The following is a 21,873-nucleotide window of genomic DNA, read 5'->3' as shown; positions in this document are numbered from 1 at the left end:
AAGGACCTCTCCTCCTTTGTGACCAAGAACGTCAAGGAGATTGAGCACGTGATGAACCTGGGGAGCCAGACGCGGTCGGTGGGCAGCACCAACATGAATGAGCACAGCTCCCGCTCCCACGCCATCTTCCTCATCACCATTGAGTGCAGTGAGATGGGGCCGGATGGTGAGGAGCACATTCGTGTGGGCAAGCTCAACCTGGTGGACCTGGCTGGCAGTGAGCGCCAGAGCAAAATGGGAGCCCACGGAGAGCGCCCCAAGGAAGCCTCCAAGATCAACCTCTCCCTCTCTGCTCTGGGCAATGTCATCTCTGCCCTCGTGGATGGCAAGAGCACACACATCCCCTATCGGGACTCCAAGTTGACCCGCCTGCTGCAGGACTCCCTCGGGGGCAATGCCAAGACAATCATGGTGGCCACCTTGGGCCCAGCTTCTCATAGCTATGATGAGAGCCTCTCCACCCTCAGGTTCGCCAACAGGGCCAAGAACATCAAGAACAAGCCCCGGGTGAACGAAGACCCCAAGGACACCTTGTTGCGGGAGTTTCAGGAGGAGATTGTCCGGCTGAAAGCCCAGCTGGAGAAACGTGGCATGCTGGGGAAGAAGAGGAGGAGAAGCAGCCGGAGGAAGAAAGTGGTGGATGGAGAAAGTGCCACAGAGAATGAAGGGGAGGAGGACAATGAGGATGGCCTGGAGAAGAACATGGAGAATTACTTGAAGGAGCAGAAAGAGAGGTTGGAAGAGGAGAAAGCTGCTATCCAGGATGACCACAGCCTGGTGAGCGAGGAGAAGCAGAAGTTGCTGCAGGAGAAGGAGAAGATGATAGAGGATCTGCGGAAGGAGCAGGAGGCCACCGAGCTGCTGGCCACCAAATACAAGGTACGTGTCACCACCTGCTGTTGCGAGCAATGCTGGGGGAAGACCTGCTTGGCCTCCAGCCCCTTGTGGGGTGATTGAATGGGTCCCAAGTGGGGTCCCCAAGCATGATGTCCAATCAGGATGTCCAAGCAGGGTGCCCAAGGAACACGCCCATGCAAGGTGGGCTCCCAAGCATGATGTCCCCGCAGGGTGCCTGAGGGCAGCCCTATGCTCCAGTGCAGTGGTGGGCTGGGGCTGCCCTCAGACATGGGCCATCATGTGGACCTTCTGTGGGTGTTCCTGGAGGCACAGGGTGGGAAGGGCCATGGGAGAGCAGGTCACTGGTGGCACAAGTTTGCTGTGCTCAGCTCTCATCCCCCTCGCCACAACAAAGCAGCTTGCGGTGAGGTGGGGGGGTGATGCTGCAGATTCATCCCTGGTGGCCCCGGGAACACGCCTAGGGCCGGAGACATGCCACTGCCTGCCCTGCTGTCCTGCCCAGCTGGGTCAGGGACATGTGGGGTTGGGTGTGAGAGGGGCCGTGGCCCCAGCCCAGCTCCGAGTGGCATTGCCAGGGGCCCGGGGCTGCACCACTGTCTCCCCCAGCCCTTCTTCTGTCGCCTGTGAGGCCTGGGGAGTCCTGCCCCACTCCAGTGTGCCTGAAGGGCTGCGTCCAAGAGTGACAACGGTGGGGAGGGAGCCCTGGGCATGCTGACCTGCCGTGTCATGCTCCAGCATGGCCCCTCCATCACCTTGCTGGCTCAGATGCGGTGGCCAGGGCTGAAGAGCTGGCATCAAGCCCTCCCGGCAGGGACATGCCCGGGGAGTTGGTCCCTGCTTGGAGGTGTCTGGGCCTGAGCAGGGGGTTTGGGGTTGCCCTCATGCCCTCCTCCATGGCTACAGCCCTCTTTGTTGTAGCCTCAGGAATGTGTGACAGTGCCCAGGAGTATGTACCAAGCCCAGGGAGATCTGGCCGTGCCCAAGGATGCATGATTATACCCAGGGACATGTGACAGTGCCCAGGGATGCGTGGTTGTGTCCAGGGACGCATGGCAATGTCCAGGACACATGGCAGTGCCCCATGATGCATGATCATACCCAGGGACAGTGGCAGTGCCCTGGGACGCAGGGCAGTGCTGAGGGATGTGTGGCAGTGCTGAGGAACACATGGCCATGCCCAAGGATGCACAATCATGCCCAAGGACGTGTGGCTCTGCCTGGATTCCTGCATAGAGACCCACAGGCTCACACTGGGATGTACCACCAGGGCAGAGCCTTGGGGACGCATCGGTCACCAGCTGGCATGATGGGTGTCCCATGACAGATGCCCCGTGCTCGGTGTCCCATGACAGATGCCCAGTGACTAGTGTCCCATGACAGGTGCCCCATGATGGGTGTCCCAGCAGAGCAGGATGCCCACCGCAGAGGTGGCGTCCCCATGGCTGGTGTCCCCCACCATGGTGGAGCAGGTTGGCATTGGCAGTCATCCCACACGGTCCCCTTGGCAGGCACAGCACAGCGGGGCTGGCTCGGGGCCACAGTGTGTCCTGTAACTGCTGAGTAATGAGGCAGGGACAGAGGCAGGGTGACACCACGTCCCCTTTGGTGGCCTTCAGAGCTGCTCACTGCAGCAGGGGACACCAGCCGTGGGGATCCTGTATGGTCACACCAGCGAGGTATTGCCCTGGGGGGTGCAAAAATTCCCCCCTCGTGCCCTGATGGAGGGGCAGAGCCTGCTGTGATGCTCACCCTGCTGGGCACTGCCAGGGACCTGCCTGGAGAGTCCTTGCAGGGGACACTGGGTGGCTTCCCCCATGGTTACGGGCAGCTCTGCTACGCAGTGGGGCCAAACAAGGTGGCATCAGTGTGGAATAGCTTTGCACCCTCCCGGACACATTTAATGGCACCAAAGTGACCGGGGAGACACAGGGTGCCGCACACATGCATGGGTGTCACACGCTGGAGCCTGTCCTGCTGTCCCATGTGTAGACATGGGCTCTGGCTCTGCCTCTGGCACAGCTGGGACCAGCCCCGCCGTTTGGTGGGACACATGGGTGGCATTGAGCTCAGAGAGGTAGGGGCCAGCCCGCCCCAGCATGTGTGCACCCTCACACCCATCTGTGCTCCTGGGCACCCAGGCAGATGTTCCCCTTGGTACCCTGTTGTGCCCCTTGGTGCCCAGATGTGCACACTGGCACCCAGTTGTGCCCCTTGGCATGTAGGCAGATGTGCCCCTTGGTGCTCAGAGGTGCTCCTTGGTACCCTGTGTTGCCTTTGTTCCAGTTGCCCCCAGTGCTGGTGCTGCTGCTCCAGGCCCCTCACATGACAGCTCTTCTGGGTGCTGAGCCCAGGCTTGGCAGGAAGGGAAGTGCTAAGAAAACGCTCTGGGTGCCCAAAATGATTCCTTGGGCTTGGCTCAGCATCTGCACTGTCCGAGGGGACACATCTCCCTTAGGGGGAACCACAGTCCTGGTGGGGAGAAATGGGCAATGCAGGGAAATGCCCAGTTCCTGTGGCAAGGGCCTGAGCAACGACCCAGTGCCCACCTGGGCACCCTGTCCCTCCCCCTGGTTCCTACCCTGGTTTGCTCCTGGTCCCCTTGATCCACCCCAGGTCCCCACCCTGGTCCCCCTTTTGTTCCCCCCCAGCTCCCCCTTGGTCCCTCCCTGGTCTCCTCCTGGTTGGGACTGTCCCTTGGGTGCTGTGGGAGCTGCTTGCTCACCCCTAAAGCTCTCCGCTGGGCACCCCCACAGCCATCCCACACAGGGCCAGGGAGGGGGGAAACTAGGGAAAAACTAGGGGGAAATAGACTAAAAATAGGAGGGAAATAGGGGAAAAACAGGGGAGAATAGAGGAAAAATAGGGAGAATTTGGGGCCTTGCTGTCAGGTGACCAGGGGTTCCGCAGTTTCCCTGAGCACCAGTTCCATGCCCAGGGCAGGGGGGTGCTGGCACACTGACCATCAGCAGCTGGTGGGGACACTCCAGAGACACCCTGGGGACAGCCCGGGGACAGCCCGGGGACAGCGCTGCCAACAGTGCTGGCTGGGAGATTAATTTTTAAAGCTGTGTGTGCTGACACAGTGACACAGGGATGTCTTGAGCCACTCCTGAGCCACCACCAGGGTGTCACAGGGTCCCCCCTGGCATGCTGCCAGCCCCACTGTCCCACTGACACCCTGACGTGGTTGCAGGGGGCCCGCGCACGGGTGCACATGCACCTTGCACGTATGTGCAAGGTGTCCACTGTGTAGTGTGCTCATCTCATGCACAGGTGTGCACAGGCACCCGCTGCTTCTGCACACACCAGCACGCATCTGCACATGGATCCAGCATGTGTGTGCACACCAACACACATGTGCATGCGTATCTGGCATGTGTGCACACCAGCATGTGTGTCCATATGCCTGTCGTGTGTGTGTGTGTATCTGATGTGTGCACATGCCTGTGCCCAGGCACATGCATGGGCAGGCATGAGTGTGCACACATGAGTGTACTAACATATGTGTGCTCAGGCGTGCAGGGATGTGTGTGCATGAGCGTACACACACGTGTGCATGGGGGCCGCACACATGCATGTGCATACATGGGGTAAAGGAGCATGTGCATGAGCATAAATAGCTGCTCACAGGGTTGTGCATGTAGCCATGTGTTTGCACACGTGTGTGTGGGGTGACTGTGCACAGGCATGTGCATACATGTGTGTGCGTGCATCCACCAACATTTGTGAATGTGAGAGTGTGTGTGTGTGTGTGTGCGCGTGCAGCTGTGGGGCTGGGGAGCCCTGTGCCCCCAGGGAAGAGAAGGGAAGCATGGCTGGGGTGGTGACAGGGGGACAAGGTGTGATGGGGTGGGAGGAGGGTGTTTGGGTGGGACAGGATTGGATGAGACAGGGTGGGATGAGAGTGTGGGATGGGACGGGGTGGAATGAGGGTCTTGGGTGGGATGAGGAAGTGGGATGGGACAAGGTGGGATAGGGGGGTAGGACAGGACACCTGGGGTGGGAACACACATTCCCAGAGCCCAGCTAACTGTTGGAGCTGGTTTCCATGGAGCATCTCACCAGGATGGTCCCAGGGGGCTCCAAGCAGAGGCCCCCACCCAGCTCAGCATGGCTCAGCACAGCTTGACTGGGGGTGGGTGGCTGGGGCTGGGTCCCTGCTGCCACCCATCTGCAGCATCCTGTGGGCTGGCAGCTGTGTGGAAGGAAGCAGGACCTGAAGGAGCCCAGGCTCAGTGCCAGTAGCCCTACACCACATCCCCGAGGAAGGACCATGTCACTCACACCCCCTGCTCCAGCCCCTGCTGCTGTGCCTGGCAGTGCTGAACTGTCCCCAAGTGCCTTGGTGGCCTCCCCAGCAGCTGGGGACTGAAGCTGTGCTGCACTGAGAACTCCCACCTCCCCCACGTGTCCCTAATCCAGGACAGGGACCAGGGATGGGGATGACCATACGGCAAGGGTGGCAATGGGGATGGTGAGGGAGTGGGAGAACCATCTCCTGACCCCTGACCCTGCTCTGCCCTCCCCCAGGCAATGGAGAGCAAGCTGCTCATCGGTGGCAGGACCATTGTGGACCACACCAACGAGCAGCAGAAGATGCTGGAGCTGAAGCGGCAGGAGATCGCTGAGCAGGTAATGGGCGGGGAGGCTGACCTTGCTTAGGTGGGTGACAGGGGTGTCCCAGGGGGTCCAGTTTCCCCTCCCATCTCTGAGCATTTCCCCTGCCCTGCAGAAACGCCGGGAGCGGGAGATGCAGCAGGAGATGCTGCTGCGGGACGAGGAGACCATGGAGCTGCGGGAGACTTACACCTCCCTGCAGCAGGAGGTGGAGATGAAAACCAAGAAGCTGAAGAAGGTGAGAAGGTGGCAGGTGGGGACAACCTGAGGAGAAGGAGTTGGGGATACTGAGTGATGAGAAGCTCATGATGAGCCAGCACTGTGCGCTGGCAGCCCAGAAACCAACCATGTCCTGATCTGCATCCCCAGCAGCATGATCAGCAGGGCCAGGGAGGAGACTGTCCCCCTTTACTCTGCTCTGGTGAGACCTGCAGTGCTGAGGTCCCCAAAACAAGGAGGACATGGAGCTGTTGGAGCAAGTCCAGAGAAGGCCATGGAGGTGATCCAAGGGCTGGATCAGCTCTGCTCTGGAGACAGGCTGAGAGACATGGGCTTGTTCAGCCTGGAGAAGAAAAATCTCTGGGAAGACCTTAGAGCACCTTCCAGGACCTGAAGGGGCTACAGGAAAGCTGGGGAGGGACTTTTGACAAGGGCAGGGAGTGATGGGATGAGGGGGAATGGTTTCAAGCTGCAAGAGGGGAGATTGAGATGAGATCTGAGGAAGAAATTCTTTGCTGTGAGGGTGGTGAGATGCTGGCCCAGGTTGCCCAGAGCAGCTGTGGCTGCCCCATCCCTGTTAGGATTGAAGGCCAAGTTGGATGGGGCTTGGAACAACCTGGTCTAGTGGAAGGTGTCCCTGCCCATGGCAGGGAGTTTGGACCGGGTGAGCTTTAGAGTCCCTTCCAACCCAAAATCATTTGGTCACTCCATAATGTTCCCTGTGCTGCGGGAAGCCCGGGGGGCCCAGCCCTGAGGAGCAGGGGGGCTGAGGGGCTGCTCCTCTGTCTCCCCAGCTCTACGCCAAGCTGCAGGCTGTGAAGGCTGAGATCCAGGACCAGCACGACGAGTACATCCGCGTGCGCCAGGACCTGGAGGAGGCCCAGAACGAGCAGACACGGGAGCTGAAGCTCAAGTAGGTGGTTGTGGGTCCCACATGCCCAGGCACAACTGTACTAGGGTGTGCAGGGAGGAATTGGGGTGCACAGGGCAGAGCTGGGGTGCACAGAGCAGAGCGGGGTGGCAGCCAGCAAACCGGGCAGTGTTTTCCCTCCAGGAACCTTGCAGCAAGAGATGCAGCTGCTGCTCTGCTGCTTTTAGTGGGCTTGTTTTCACTTAAAGCAATTGGCTTTTTTCTATCTTTAAAACATTCCCACCCAGAGAGATCTGTATTTTTAGCATTTTCAAGATAAAATATCAATAACTTTACTAGAGGCAAAATTTCTTCTCAACTTGTGCTGCCCTTCCCTTCAAAAATGGTTCAGACTTTTAAAAAACCACCAATTCAGCAGCTCAAAACCATTTTCTACAGCTGCTCAATTTGCCCCCCAGAAATATGAATTAAAAAAAAAGTTCCCCTCAGGGTCCAACCTGAGAAATCTGGTCTGGTTGAAGATGTCTCTGCTTGCTGCAGGGGTTGGACTAGATGGCCTTTAAAGGTCCATTCCCCCCAAAACCATTCTGAGATTCAGTGATTCTGTGAGTCTATAACCTCTCGATTTCCATCATGTCTCCACTTTCTGGATATTTTCCCACTTCCTGGTGTCTCCCTCTCTTCCTGACATCCCTTTCCTCTCCCTTTCTGGCCTGTTTTCCATCACTTGTCACATCATCTCCTTCCTCTCCTGCTCTCTCCCATCCCCATGCTCCTGCTCTGTCTCTCTCTTGGCTGGTCACTTGCTCAGGTACTTGATCATCGAGAACTTCATCCCACCAGAAGAGAAGAACAAGATCATGAACCGCCTGTACTTCGATGGCGAGGAGGACCAGTGGAAGTTCCAGCCACTGGTGCCCACCGGAGGGTACGTCCCCAAAACCAACCCACACTCAGCCCCACAGCTGCCAGAGCTTCTGCATGTCAGGCAGGGATGTCCCCAGGGCTAAGGGGAACATCAGGGACTCCCCGATGCTTGAGGTTGCCAATAGGTGGAAATCCTCTCCAAGCCAAGACCCACCGGGAAAGGCCACCCTTCCCTCACTGTAGACAAGCTCTGTTCATCATTGTTTGGATGCATTTTTAGTAGGAATTTATGTCCTCTAATAAATGTTCCTCTCTTCATTTATGTTTTAGGAATAGCAACCAAATGAAGAAGCGGCCTACCTCTGCAGTGGGGTACAAGAGACCCATCAGCCAATATGCCCGTGTGGCCATGGCCATGGGATCTCACCCTCGGTACCGGGTAAGTGAGAGGGCACTGGTGGGTATCAGGGAGAGAAGAAGTCACTAGATAAATGGGATGGATAAATGTATGAATGGGATGGGTGGGCGGGTGGATGGATGGATGAACAAAGGGAGAGAAGATGGAGTAAACAAGCTCAGGATGATTTGAGATACATCAGATGAAGGTCCCAGCTTTACCCTCCCACTTGGCAGGATGGCCATGGTCTCAGCTGGTCCTTGAGCTCTGGCTCACTGTCTCTGTCAGCTGCCACCACTTGAAGGACACAGACATCCAGCCTTGCCTGCTGGACTCAGCCCCAGGAAAGACCAGAAGAGCCGAAGGAGAGCAGAGAATCTGAGCTCCAGTTTGGAGCTTACTGTGAGGCTGCAGCAGCCAGAGGAAGTCCTGCTCCCTCTCATGCTGGTCAGCTTTTCTCAGCAGTGTGGACACTGCCCCAGGCTGCCCAGAGCAGCTGTGGCTGCCCCATCCCTGGAAGTGCTGAAGGCCAGGTTGGATGGGGCTTGGAGAATCCTGGTCTAGAGAGTGGTGTTCCTGCCCATGGCAGCTGGCTGGGACTAGATGATCCTTAAGGTCCTTTCCAACCCAAGCCATTTGGTGATTCTATGACTTGCTGGAAATGGTGCCGTGTTTTGCTGTGTGGTGACTCCTCATATTGGCTTTCCCTTTGCCCTATCCTGCCACAGGCTGAGAACATCATGTTCTTGGAGCTGGACCTGTCCCCTCCAGCCATCTTCGAGTTTGAGCGGAGCAGGGACCAGGCAGAGCAGGACCCCCGAGCTCTCCACCTGGAGAGGCTGATGCACCTGGACAGCCTCCTGGAGAGGCCAGCAGCCTCCCGGGTGAGGAAGTCCCGCTCTTGGTAAGTGCTGGCGGGGACATGGTGTGGCTGAGAAGCTCCGAGCAGGGGCTTGGGGCAGGCGGAGGGTCACAGTGGGGCTATGAGCCACCCATGCCTTCTGGCATTGAAACTAGCCATGAGTTGTTGGGATGTGATCAGATTTTAAAATACAGGTGACGTTGCTTTGGTAACAGCTGTTGGAAGAGTTGGATGATGATGTCATATATCATCATACACTGCATAGGAAAGACATGGAGCTAGTCCAGAGCAGGCCGTGGAAGTGATCCAAGGGCTGGAGCAGCTCTGCTCTGGAGACAGGCTGAGAGAGTTGGGATTGTTCAGTCTGGAGAAGAGAAGGCTCCGGGGAGAGTTTATCATGGCCTTCCAGGACCTGAAGGGGCTACAGGAAAGCTGGGGAGAGGCTTTGACAAGGGCAGGGAGTGATGGGATGAGGGGGAACAGTTTCAAGCTGCAAGAGGGGAGATTGAGATGAGATCTGAGGAAGAAAATTTTGCTGTGAGGGTGGTGAGACACTGGCCCAGGTTGCCCAAAGCAGCTGTGGCTGCCCCATCCCTGGAAGTGTTGAAGGCCAGGTTGGATGGGGCTTGGAGCCACCCAGACCAGGGGAAGTTGTCCCTGCCCATGGCAGGAGGTTGGGACTAGATGGTATTTAAGGTCCCTTCCACCCCAAACCATTCTCTATTCGATGATCTATCCCAGATGGGAAGACACAAGGTATCATCCTGCCCCACACTGAGTGTTCTTTGGTGCTGCCTGCACAGCACATGACTGAGAAAACGTCAGGATTTTGGGAAGAGCAGGAGGCAGGGGGAGGGGAAGGAGACGGAAACCAGTTTTTCTCCATTTGTCCCCCCCCTGCAGGTGCCAGACGCCTCGGTCACTGCCATCCTCAACCACGCATGTCTCCTTCACCTCCAGCTCCCCATGTGCCACCACGATGCCAGCTCAGGAGTGACATCCCTGACCCCCTGGTCCCCTCCTCAGCAAGGACTGAGCCCTGCTGAGGGCTGAGGAAGGGGCCCTAGCAGCAGCATCTCCACCGCTCCCAGTTGGTCCTTGTCTTCAGCTACTTTGTGTGCGCGTGTGTTTGTGCCAGACGCTCACGAACAAGCCTCCAGGGCGAGGGGAGCTGCCCCCTCCTTCCTCCTGCCCCACCCCCCGCCCTTTTCCCCCAAATCTGGATCTGTCCCTTTATTTATTTAACGTATTTATTTATGGAGTGGTTGATGTGCAGAGACAGGAGGCGCGTTCAGACTGGAGGACATCCCAGGGTGGAAGCAGGCATCACGCCAAGGGCTCCTTGGGTGGGCTCAGCTCCCAGCCCTCCCCTCACGGCTGCCATGGCCCCTGTGCCAGGCTGGGACACAGGGACACCACTGGGGCTGTCACCACTGGCGTACTGCCCACTGGAGTGCTCTGCAGAGCAAGCAGGAGAAGGCACATGCCCATCTCTGGTGGCTTTGGCAGAAGGTGAGGCAGCCCTCGAGTCTGGTGCTGTGTTTGCTTGGCTGGATCACAGGGAACGTGGTGATTTCAACAAGGATCTGGAGACTTCGTGGTGGCAGCACGTTGCACTGGGCTTGTCAGAGGCCCAGAGGGACTCTCTAGGCTGCATCAGCACTGGTGGCAGCAATGATATCTCTGACTTCTGGGCATGGCTGTCACTCCAGGAACATCAGTTCCATCCAGGGAGAGAGCTCACAGATCCACCAAACCAAGTCAATCCTGGTGGTGCCAGGACTTTTTCCACCTATGCCACTCGCTGGAGGTGGTTGACCTTGTCGTGTTCAGTCACCTGACACCCAGCTTGCACCTGTCCCTGACTAAGTGGGTGGTTAACTCCTTATGGCAAGAAGAGGAGATGGAAATCTCCATCCCTTTCCACCCATCCCTCCCAAAGACACACATGGTCTGGGGAGCAGTGCTACCTCAGTGAGACCAGAGATGATGGCGTCCACCATCCTGGCAGCCAAAGGCAATGAAGAAATGCAGGACAAGATGGTGATGCCTGGAGGAATTATTTCAACATCACTGTCCTCTGGTTTGAGTAATACCTCGTTGAGGTCACCTCATAGTTGGGAGAACTTTCCTGATGATTGCTTGGGTCATGGAGGGATGGACATGAAATGGGTAATGAGTAAGAGGGGAGCACTTTGGCCATCTGAAACCCAACCCAGGCAGCAGCACATGTAGGTGCCAGGACATCACTCAGTGTTCCTGGGTGATTCAGCTTTCAGCAGTTAGGTTGAGAGAAGGTGAGTTCTTGTTGAGGACCATCCCTGGCAGCACCAGGCAGCAGCTGTGGTTTCCCTGGGATGGCTTCAGGATGTGCAGAGGTGGGGAAGATCTGTTTGCTTGACAAGGTCCTAAGCCCCATCCCTGGAAACATTCCAGGTCAGGTTGGACAGGGCTCTGAGCAGCCTGACCGAGTTGAAGATGTTCCTTCTTATGGCAGGGGGGTTGGACTAGATGGCCTTTAAAGGTTCCTTCCCACCCAAACCATTCTGTGAGTCCATGAATGGGGGAGTGACCCCTTGATCCATATGGGAGGGTACAGGTCTTCAGAGGGACACAGGCTGAGGGCATTCCTAGGGAAGGCAGGTTTGAGATCTTCTGATGTCTCCTGGTGATGAAGAGAATTTCTTCTGCTGGAGGACTCCTCATTGCTTGCTTCAATGACTCCTGCATGCAGGACCTGGGATGAGGGAGGGAGAGGGCATGAGGCACAGACACAGAGCAGAAATATCTCAAGCAGAAACAGCTGTGTATGCTGCAGAGCAGTGCAAGTCCCACCCTACAGGAGCATTCCATCAACATGCTTCATGGGACATGGTCTAGTGCTTGACTTGACAGTGCTGAGCTAATGGTTGGACTTGATGATCTTAAAGGTCTTTTCCAACAAAAACAATTCCATGATTCTCTGAGGCTGGGCTGGGACATCCACAGACCTTCCCACCCATCTCCTGACATATCCCCTGCTTTGCCAAGGGGTGTCTTCTCCCTATCCCCTGTAACATTGACCTGCCTTGTGTTCTTGATCATTGCCCTCTGCTACCATCTTCCCTTCCCCTCCTGTGCCTCATAACACCTTCTGCCTCTCCAGAACCTTTGTCCCCTTCTCCCCCACCCCAGCAGCTGGCTTGTGGGTGATTTTGGAAGCTGCAGGTTGCTCCCAGGACTGAGCTCACTCCTTTCAAGCAGCACACAGGTCTGGTCTGTTCTCAGCCTGGGAAGGACGGTGCAGGAGAAAGGGTGTTTTTGAGATGGGTCCCTTCCATGGCTTGGGTTGAGCTCCTTCTCCCTGTGCATCCATGTGCATTCCCTGGAGCAAGCTGGCTTTGGCCCCTTGAAAAGTGGGGAATGAGGGACCTGGTTCTTTATTTCATTTTCAGAGTGGCCTTTGGGAGTCAGGGTCAGGAAGCACAAGCCTCAGAAAGGGGAGAAGCTGTCTGCAGGAAAACATTTTCCTCCATTGTTTTCTAATTACCCCAAGTTCATCTCCAGCTGGATTAGCAGCTCCTGGAGCCCTGAGGTGATGAACCAGTGATAGTCTGCTTTACCTCCATTCTCTGCCCAGGGCTGATGGTGTCCTCTGGTTCCCGCTGGCTTGCCCCAGGCCATGGAGTTTCATGTTGAAGGGTAGTTGTGTTCTGGTCTCTCACCACATGCATTGGTCTTCATCTGTGTCACAGCAAAGGACATGCTGAGGTCCAGCAGCACTGTGGCCAGAGTGGGATCCATGTGGAAGTCCTTCCAGCAGAGCACAGCATGGGTGTGCAAGCACCTGGTGCAGGGGATGGGCTGAGCCACTTCCAACATCCAAGTGCCACGTGTGTCACATCCATCACGTGGGTCTGTCGATCTGCTGCGCTCTCACCCTGTCTCTCCCCACCGCTGCCAACAACCACCCAACTTCCTTAGCACAAACCCCAAGGATGGTTCTACCACCGAGGCTGGGCGAGCTCATGGTGGCTTGTTCCCTTCTCCTCAGATGGCCCCGCAGCCTCTGGCCTGGCAGCAGCATCCTCAGATGTACATTTGTAATGTTCTGCGGTCTTCGTATGTCGGTGCGTGTGTATTTACATATGAGTGTGTGTGTAGGTGTGTGTGGGCACACGTCTGTGTAGCCAAGGGATCTATTTACTGTCAATGTTAGTGACTGTACAGGGGGAAAATCCCAGGAGGGGGGGAATGGGGCTGGGGCTTTTTTTTTTGTTGTTGTTGTCGTTGTTTCATTGTTTAGTTATTTTGGGTTTCAGGTTTGAACATTATTTTTGTTTCAGGAGGGGGTGGGTTCGGGGCTCTTTTGGATTGATTGACAAGGTGAGGGCCTTGATTAGGACCAAATTTTCGTGCCTGTTGCTCTGGTGATTTATTTAGAAATCAAAAGTTTACTGTATGGTGGCCCATCCTTGTCACTCTATACATATGAATATACAGGACATATTATAAATATATATATATTATACATACTGTATGGAGAGAGGTCATTAATCTCACACACCCCTGGCTTTGGATGGACACCTCTTCAATATGCTGTAATGTAGCTTTGACCCTGTGCTGGGAACGACCAGAAAGTGCCAGCACCCTTCAAAAAACTGGCAATGGCACCAATAAAAGAATGAGCATCACTGCAAAGGGCGTCTACAGCCTCCTTCATCCACAGCTCCAGCTGGAGCTGCTGGCATCCTGGTGCCAGCTGATCCATTCATCCCAGTAAGTGCAGCTCTGCATTGCCCACCCTGCTCGGGGGCACCTTGGGGGCTTCGTGTGATTGGAGACAAGGATTTGGGCTCCTGCACTGATGCTTGCCTGCCCGGATTTCTCTGTGTGTTTCTCCTGTTTAGTATAGGATAGAGCTTTTGTACTAAAACAACTGTAATTTGTAGGAAGCTTCACTGGGACACTCCATCACTTTGCAGATGATGCCAAGCTGGGTGAGAATGCTGATCTGCCTAAGGATGGGAAGCCTCTACAGAGAGACCTGGAGAAGCTGGATCAATGGGTTGAGGTTCTGCAGATGGATCTGGACAGGCTGGATCTATGGGCCAAGGCCAATTGTATGAGGTTCACCAAGGCCAATTGCTGGGTCCTGCATTTGGGTCACACCAACCACAGGCATCCCCCCAGGCTTGAGGAAGAGCAGCTGGAAAGTGCCTGGTGGAAAAGGACCTGTGGGTGTTGGTCACCAGTGGCTGAGTATGAGCCATCATGTGCCCAGGTGGCCAAGAAGGCCACGAGCATCCTGGCTCGTATCAGCATTAGTGTGGCCAGCAGGACCAGGGCAGGGATCATCCCCCCGTGCTGGGCACTGGTGAGACTGCACCTCGAATCCTGGGGTCAGTTTTGGGCCCCTCACAACAAGAAGGACATTGAGGGGCTGGAGTGTGTCCAGAGAAGGGCAACGGAGCTGGGGAAGGGTCTGGAGCACAAGTGTGATGAGGAGCAGCTGAGGGAACTGGGGGTGTTCAGCCTGGAGAAAAGGAGGCTGAGGGGAGACCCTCTTGCCCTCTACAGCTGCCTGAAAGGAGGTTGGAGCCACTGGAGGATCGGTCTCTTCTCCCAAGGAACAAGTAATGGGGAAAAGAAGAAACAATCATGGGGAGGGTGATTCCTGCAGAGGAAGGAGAGAAGAGTGTGTGGGGAAAACCAAAATAAAGGAATCAAAGTTAAACTGACTACATTATCTCAAGGATGCTTCACTATGCACCAGGGAGAGAGTGATAATACCAGAGGAAAAAACTAACCATGCAGTGATTTTTTTTTGCTTCAGTCTTCATTTAAAAGGTCAGTTGTGATTAGATGAGTAACAATAAATGTCAGAGAAAACAGGCTGAAGACTCAGTCTAAAATAAGAAAATGGTAGGTTAAGGGTTTCTTATATTTGCTGGGTGTTTCCACATCGGCTGCATCTGATTTAATTCACATTGGCATACGCAGAGAAGTGGGTAAAGCAATTTTGGAGCTGCAGGTGAGGGGGTTTGAAATCTCATAAAGAAGAGGCAAGTCCAAACAGGAACGGGACAAACATAAGTATCTTTTAAATGGGGAAAAGGAGGACCTGAGGGATTGTATAACCAGTTTAATTCAACTCCTGAACGAATCTTGACCAGATCAACAAAATCCATCTGTATGGACAGGAGAACAAGGTGAAAAGTAGCAACCAACATGGTTTGGTCCAAAGCAAGTTGCATCAAACCAACTTAGTTGTCTGCTAAGAGTAAGAGCTCTTGCAGACATGGAGGAAGCATGAGCTGTCAGATATTGAGAGATTGTGGTGAGACTCTCAGACACATGATATGAGGCTGAAATGGAATTAACAAGGGCAGATTTTTCCAGAAGAAACAGGTTATAGGGAGGCAGAGACAGAAATGGGCTTCATTCTCCTTCAGCCCAGAAGTTCCATGGGTGAGCCTTCAGCTAAGAATGGGACCATTTGGGGTAGTTTTGCTAGAAAACAGCAGGAATCATGTGAAAAACATGAAAGATTGAAAGAAACAGGGTGGTTTCCACCTATGGCTAGAAGACTGTAGATACAGTACTTAGGGACATGGTTTAGTGGTGGACTGGGCAGTGGGATATTATAATGGTTGGACTTGATGATCTTAAAGGTCTTCTCCAGCCAAAACAATTCTATGATTCTATGACTGTGGCAAGAGGTAGTCCTGATCTTCAAACACTGGAAACACTTAAAACACTGCTGCCAAAGGAAGGAATATGCTGTTTCAGCTGCCAAAAGGAGGCAAGACAAGAATTTCTGGCCTTAAAACACAGCAGGCAATATTTAGATTAAAATTTAGATTAAAATTTAGGCAAGGATAACACAGCACTAAAATAGTTTCCACATGTGTGATACAGAACCACTTCCATGGGAGAATTTTAGGAGCAGAGATTACTGACAGCTGCAAAGGGCCATTTCTGAGGCAATTCATCACATTGGAGGGCAAAGGATGATAGAATAACCCTTGGTCATCTCTTCCAATCCTATTTTCTATGATTCCATTATTTGAAATCACTGCTGGGCTGGAGTCTGGGTGCCTGGGAGGACAGCTGAACGCTGGGTGAGAAGACATGGAAAGGGATGAGATAAAGAATGGAGAAGTTTGTGTTGGTCATGTTCAAGTAAACAGATCAGAGAGCAGTGCCCCAAGGTAACACAGAATAAAGGGGGGGAAATAACAAATTATAAGCATCACCAGAAAAAAAAATGTTCACGTCACAGCAATAATCTTTCCTTGCAAATTCTGCAGTGGTTGGTTTATGATGTTACAGTCTTGGGGCTGCTTCACAGAATCCCAAAACGGTTTGGGTGGGAAGGGACCTTAAAGATCATCCAGTCCCACCCCATTGCCATGGGCAGGGACACCTCCCACTAGACCAGGTTGCTCCAAGCCCCATCCAACCTGGCCTTGAACACTGCCAGGGATGGGGCAGCCAGAGCTGCTCTGGGCAACCTGGGCCAGTGTCTCACCACCCTCACAGCAAAGAATTTCTTCCTAATGTCCAACCTAAATCTCCCATCTTCCAGTTTAAAGCCATCACCCTTTGTCCCGTGACTCCATGCCCTTGTCAAAAGTTCCTCCCCAGCTCTACTGTAATTTTGATTTTCCCTCCACCAGCAGTGGAGCATCACCCAGGAGAACAGCTGCTGGTTTAACCTGATGAATTTGAACCTTTCCTCTGTCTTTGTTTTTCCCTCCCATCCCACACACAGGCACTGGCATGAGGGCACCAGCACCCGTGGAGTGTAGACAAGGTTTGAGCAGTGCTTGGATGCCCTCAGCTCCTGCAGTTCATGAATACTGATGATTCATGTTCATCTAATTTGCAGTGCAGGAAATACCCAGGAATGTCTGTGTTTTCTAGCATAACTTGTGATTTGTTTGCTTGTTCTTTTTTGTTGGTTTGTCTTTTTACAAATGTCTGCTGCAATTTCTTTGATGACAACATTTGGTGGCTTTAGCAGTGAGGAGAATCTTCTCTCAGATTCAAGACATTTTGCTTCCCTGGAGCAACCATCCCTTGTATTCCTACAGGATTACACAGAGCCAGATAATATTGAACCAGGTTATAGAATTTTAAAGAGCATGTCCCATCTACTGACAGTTCAAAAAATGTTATATTTTTTAAACTGAAATTTACTGAATTTTTTAACTGAAATCTAGAAAATTTAGGGTAAATTCACTATAACAATTTTGGTTTGTTTCTTATTACAGTTTAAAAAACTGACTTCTTTTGTCATAAATATAAATTTATTCATAGGATTTGCATGGCTCTACATGCCAATATTTAAATTTTCAGTGATTAATATCAATAAAAACTTTCAAGGGGCCAAACATCTACACGCCGCCTTGGAAAATGCCCATGAAGGCTCTTTGTCCCTCAGTGACTGCTGTGTCCAGGATCAGTGTAGAAAAGTTCAAGTGTGAGGGGTCCAAGAGCCACAAACTTGGCTCAAACTGAAGAGTCAAGAGAGATAGAAGCTGAAGTAATGAAGGCTGAACAAGCAAAGACCATGTACACTTGGGTGGCCAGTTTGTTGTGGTGAAGATCAGGGACCCACAGAAGTAGAGTAGATATTTAGAACTTAAATAAATCCTGACATAACCCCCAGCGAATACTACCTTGGAGATGGAAATCTCTTTGAAGATACAGGTTGAAAGAGCTGCAGAAGAATCAACAAGAAGCTTTTTTCTCTTAACAGAGGGGGAGTGTGATGGGATGAAGGCAGACGACTACCAGGACAAGGTCCACAGCCTACAAGTAATTCCATCTCCCAGGAAAGCACCCAGCTCTGCTTTGAAACCATTAGAAGATCATTGTAGTGGGCCCAGACCTGCTGGGCAGGGTAATTGATTGCAGAGCCATAGCTGGTCCCTGAGGTGTAAGACATGGGTGAGAGGTTTGGAGTGGAGAACTCTGCAAGAAATGTTGGGTTACTTCACAGCCAGTGTCTGCTGTAGCTGGATGGCTGCAGAACAGTTTCTCCCAGTGTTGGTCTCTGGACCAGATTCACTCATTCATGTGGTCAGTGATGTCAGACTGTCTTGGAAGTGAATGCTAGATCCAGGGTCATTAAAACATCATCTGTGCTGGGAAGGGTGTGGGGAGTGACTTGGTCATCATTCAATCTCCTAAGCCAAGTATGGATGTGTTTGGGGAAATTTATACAGCTCCTGGTTCCTCTTCCTCTTGTTCTCTTATTGTGTGTGAAGAATGACCCATCCAGATAGTGCCTTGTCTCTCAAACCTCTAAACCACGTGGAGATGTGATTAAGATATCAAGGGTAGCTCAAAGCAAGGTTTACCGAATATTTTAGATCTCAGATTCATTCAAGAAAAGCAATAACATTTGGTGTCACTGCCCTGCTTCTCCTTCAGTCCTACCCTGCCACTCTTGGTGGTGGTGGGAGAGGTTCTGCTGCTCTTGTTCATTGGCCCCAGGAGCAGGTACAGAGGGGAAACAGAGAACATCAGGACTCCTGGCTCTCAGGAGAGCTCATCTCTCCTCCTGACCCTGTTCTGGGGCAGGATGAGTAAGCTACTCTGAATCCGGTTTTCTTATTGGTGAAGCCCATTATCATCTTTGTAAAGTGTTTGGAGATTTATTTTTTATAAAAAGTTGCAGAAGAGCTAAAGCAATCACTACTGAGTAGATTTAAAAGTATCTCAGTACGAAGGTGACTACAGCCACTACCAACACGTTGTATGGACTTCCCAAGACAAAAGCTGTGCAGGAAGCCTCTATTCCCGAAAGGATTTTGGGGTTTGGTTGGGTTTTTTTTTTGCTGTTCCTTGATGCTCTGATGACACCCTGTGGACTTTTCCCAGCACTGCTGTAGCTGTGCACAGACCCAAGAATTTAATTCTTTTTCTCCCTGATGGTTCATCTACTCTGTTTCCCTACATTTTTATCTAGTGACATTTTTTTCTTCAGGCTATTAACTCTGTAGTGGCTTTTGGCAAGGGAGCCACGTAGCTAGCATATATCCTGTTCCTGTACACTGCTGCCTTGCTGACATGTGTTGGTTTGCAATTAGATGGTGGGGCAACCTAGACCTCTCTGTGACCAGCTGTGCTCCATGGCACATCTTGAAATGCCACAGCAGGTTTCAGATGTTTCAAGTGATCCACTCACTGGGACTATGGGGATTTGAGACCTCGTCCACAATTAATTTCCCCAGATTTAGACTCTGTCTAGAAGAACATACTTCTCCTTTGTCCCCTCAGTCACAACTTCTATGCCAGAAGAAGTATATATTAATAATTTGTCACTGTTTTGTGTTAAAATGTGTTGCCTGTACACTTATTCACATTGTAGGTGTGCTCACAATCCAGTGCTGATCCTTGAGGAGCGACACTGGTGGGAGCATACAGCGGCCACTGGCTTTCCACACCATTCCACACTTGTCTGTATTTGGGAAGTACTTTCCTTCTTAGCATCCCTCAGTCTCAAAAGAAATAGTAAAGGAAGGAAAGAAGTAGGAATTAAATTTTCTTTCTTTTATGAATGCTCATCCCCATTTGAATTCACACTGTGAGTGCAAGCAGAACCACCCCAAGACCACCAAGTAATTGGAAGAGAGCATCCAAGTTTTCAGTGGCAAAGTGTTAGGACCACTTATCTAACAACATTCTTGTAGACCTTGTGAATTAGGTTCAGTCAACACGTGGACAGAGTTTGAGATGGTCAGACATTAGACCTAGGTGTATGCAGTTGAGAGGAAAAGAATAGTCAATGTTCTGACCAGATGAATTCAGATTAAAGCCTGAAAGAAAACTTAGGCTGAGTTTTATCAGTGATACTATCCCAAATGATTGAGCAACAGAGTCAATCTTACAGATTTTTATCATCCTCTTCAGCTTGTCAGTGGTAATAGGCACTAGAAAGTCTATCTTTATTGAAAGATGAAGACAGTGGATAGCTAAAGGCTTGTGTGGCAGCTCTGCTGAGGAAATGAGACCAGGCACAAACACCACCAAGGATTTCTGTGTGTACTGTGGGGAAAGCTTTGAAGGAATATCAAACCCTTAAGCATGGAAAAATAGAGGAATGTTCCTCCTGGTCCTGGGGGAAGATAGAGCCACCAATATTACAGGAGGCGAGTGAAGATCTCAGAGTATTTAAGCACAGCAGTGATTTAAAATGCTAGTTGGAATAAACTGAATGGAGACCACTAGGGTGGATGTTAATGAGGAAATAATTCCAGCCCCTTTGGTTAAAGGTCCACTGGAATGGTTTTCACTCAAAAAAGCTTGTGGCATCCTGCTGTGAGCTGTCAGACGATGTAGCTGAACTGAGAAGGATGAGATGATGAGATGAGATGAGATGAGATGAGATGAGATGAGATGAGATGAGATGAGATGAGCAGTCAGCAGAGTTCCTGGTACAATGGTGATGTCAGACCATCAGAGACCAGAACCATTAGTCACATTGCTCCCTGCCTTATCCTTCAGCTGAGCTGGGAACAGAAGAGCAGCACATCCACTTCCCCTACAAAAGGAGAAACAATGCCTCTGGGAAGCCTGTGGAGCTGGGTGCTGGAACCTGCCCTTCCTCCTCCTGCACACAGTGAAGGCAGACAGGAAAACTCCAGCTGCAGAGGAGAGTTGCTGTAACAGCTGCATGGAGCCGCCCATCCACTAACACATTCCAGGCTGCAGAAAGTCACACCTGGTGTTTAGTGCATCACTTCCCAAGGAAAGGGAAATGAAGTTTGCATCCTTCTTGTGGAAACAGAACAAAGACATCTAAATGTTTGTTATCATGTGTGATGATCTCGTGTGCATGAGTGAAACCCCAGACCTGCCTCATTGCTCCCAGATCTCAAGGAAGCTGGTGCATCTTGTGTGACAGGTGAGATCCTTTGCACTGTTGGAAATGTTCTCACACCCAAGTGCTGAGGCACATTTTGCTGTCACTTTGGGTTGTGGAAACACACTGAAAGTCACTCTGTTAGTTTACATGGTAAGTAAATGATATTTAGGCAATGGAACTAAATAGAGGGAAACTTGTGGAGATCAAATAAAGTCTCTCACAATCATTTGGTTACAGTAACTCAGGACTCCCAAGTCAACTTTTCCACCTGTAACCAGAGAGTTCAATCCTCTCTGAACAGGATTTTATAGATATTACACACAGGGAGAGTTTAATGCTTAATATCAGATTTACTCATTTGAAGGTGCTTGATGTTATGTGGCATTTTGATTAATCAGAGGGGTACAGCAATAACTGCAATCACCATACAAGTACCAATGACAGCAGAAAACAGCAACTGCACTATGCCATTCCATCCCAACACAATCATGATTTTAATTATCAGTCTCAATAATAAGTTCACCATTGTGACTCTGAGCATCACTAGCCCTTGCAAAGGAATATACATATTTATATAATCTTTTATATATTAATATTTAAGATAATATTTATAGAATGTTTTATATATAGGTTGAGACCAGCTCAGGCCTGTTGGTCTCTTCAGAGCTCTTGTTGCTTACCATGCAGTTTTTACACTCCCTGTGGGGCTGAGCCATGGACACGCTCCCCGTCGCTGGTCTGGCTAACTCAGGAATACATTCAAACCCTCGGGATTAACTCTGGGACAAACATTGACACAACCACTCTGTCCCTCACCTGATAGAACCAGTTAATCTAGAACAAAAGCCACCCTCCAGTTCCCTTTGGCTGAGATCTGCTCAGGTCTGTTTACAGCAGCTGTGGTCAGTCACTCCTCGTTTTCTTCCCCAGCTTCAGGAGCCCTCGTGCTCCTCCCTGCAGCCTTCTGCCACTGAAGAGGTTTGCTGATCAGTCCCATCAGTAGGTGCACGTCTGATCGAGTCATGATTTCAAAGAAACACAGAACAACTTCTGCAGTAGCAAAATCCAAGGATGAATCCAGAATAGCAACTAGAAAGACTCGCCTAGGGAGACAGAAAGAGCCTCTCTGTATGTCTGCTGAGGCTGAAGAACGGATGGAAAAGGAAAAGCCTTATTCCTGGCTTCATGTTTGTTTTTTTTCCTGGCCATTCTGCTAGTAGTGCAAGTTTCAGGAGTGATGATGCACTGAGACATCAGAGCTTCACCAGTGTCTCACCTCACAAGAAAAGAGGGGGATATATTGGAAAAAAGTGCCAACAGAG

At 51.8% G+C, this 21,873-nt stretch overlaps 1 protein-coding gene across 1 annotated transcript in view; it reads left to right on the top strand.

The window, feature by feature from the left end:
* Positions 1 to 13,371, top strand: part of KIF3C (kinesin family member 3C) — a 14,102-nt gene extending 731 nt beyond the window's left edge. The window contains exons 1-8 of the mRNA XM_051615844.1: positions 1 to 879; positions 5,389 to 5,490; positions 5,591 to 5,713; positions 6,489 to 6,607; positions 7,377 to 7,493; positions 7,763 to 7,871; positions 8,558 to 8,733; positions 9,595 to 13,371. The exon at positions 1 to 879 is cut by the window's left edge and continues 731 nt beyond it. Coding sequence (XP_051471804.1) covers positions 1 to 879; positions 5,389 to 5,490; positions 5,591 to 5,713; positions 6,489 to 6,607; positions 7,377 to 7,493; positions 7,763 to 7,871; positions 8,558 to 8,733; positions 9,595 to 9,688 — 1,719 coding nt within the window. The 3' untranslated portion in view covers positions 9,689 to 13,371. The remainder of the gene's footprint in view (positions 880 to 5,388; positions 5,491 to 5,590; positions 5,714 to 6,488; positions 6,608 to 7,376; positions 7,494 to 7,762; positions 7,872 to 8,557; positions 8,734 to 9,594) is intronic.
* The last annotated feature ends 8,502 nt before the right edge of the window (positions 13,372 to 21,873 follow it).

This window comes from Apus apus, chromosome 3 (assembly GCF_020740795.1).
Source record: "Apus apus isolate bApuApu2 chromosome 3, bApuApu2.pri.cur, whole genome shotgun sequence".
Classification (NCBI taxonomy): domain Eukaryota; kingdom Metazoa; phylum Chordata; class Aves; order Apodiformes; family Apodidae; genus Apus; species Apus apus.
This window is presented reverse-complemented; position numbering and strand designations above follow the sequence as displayed.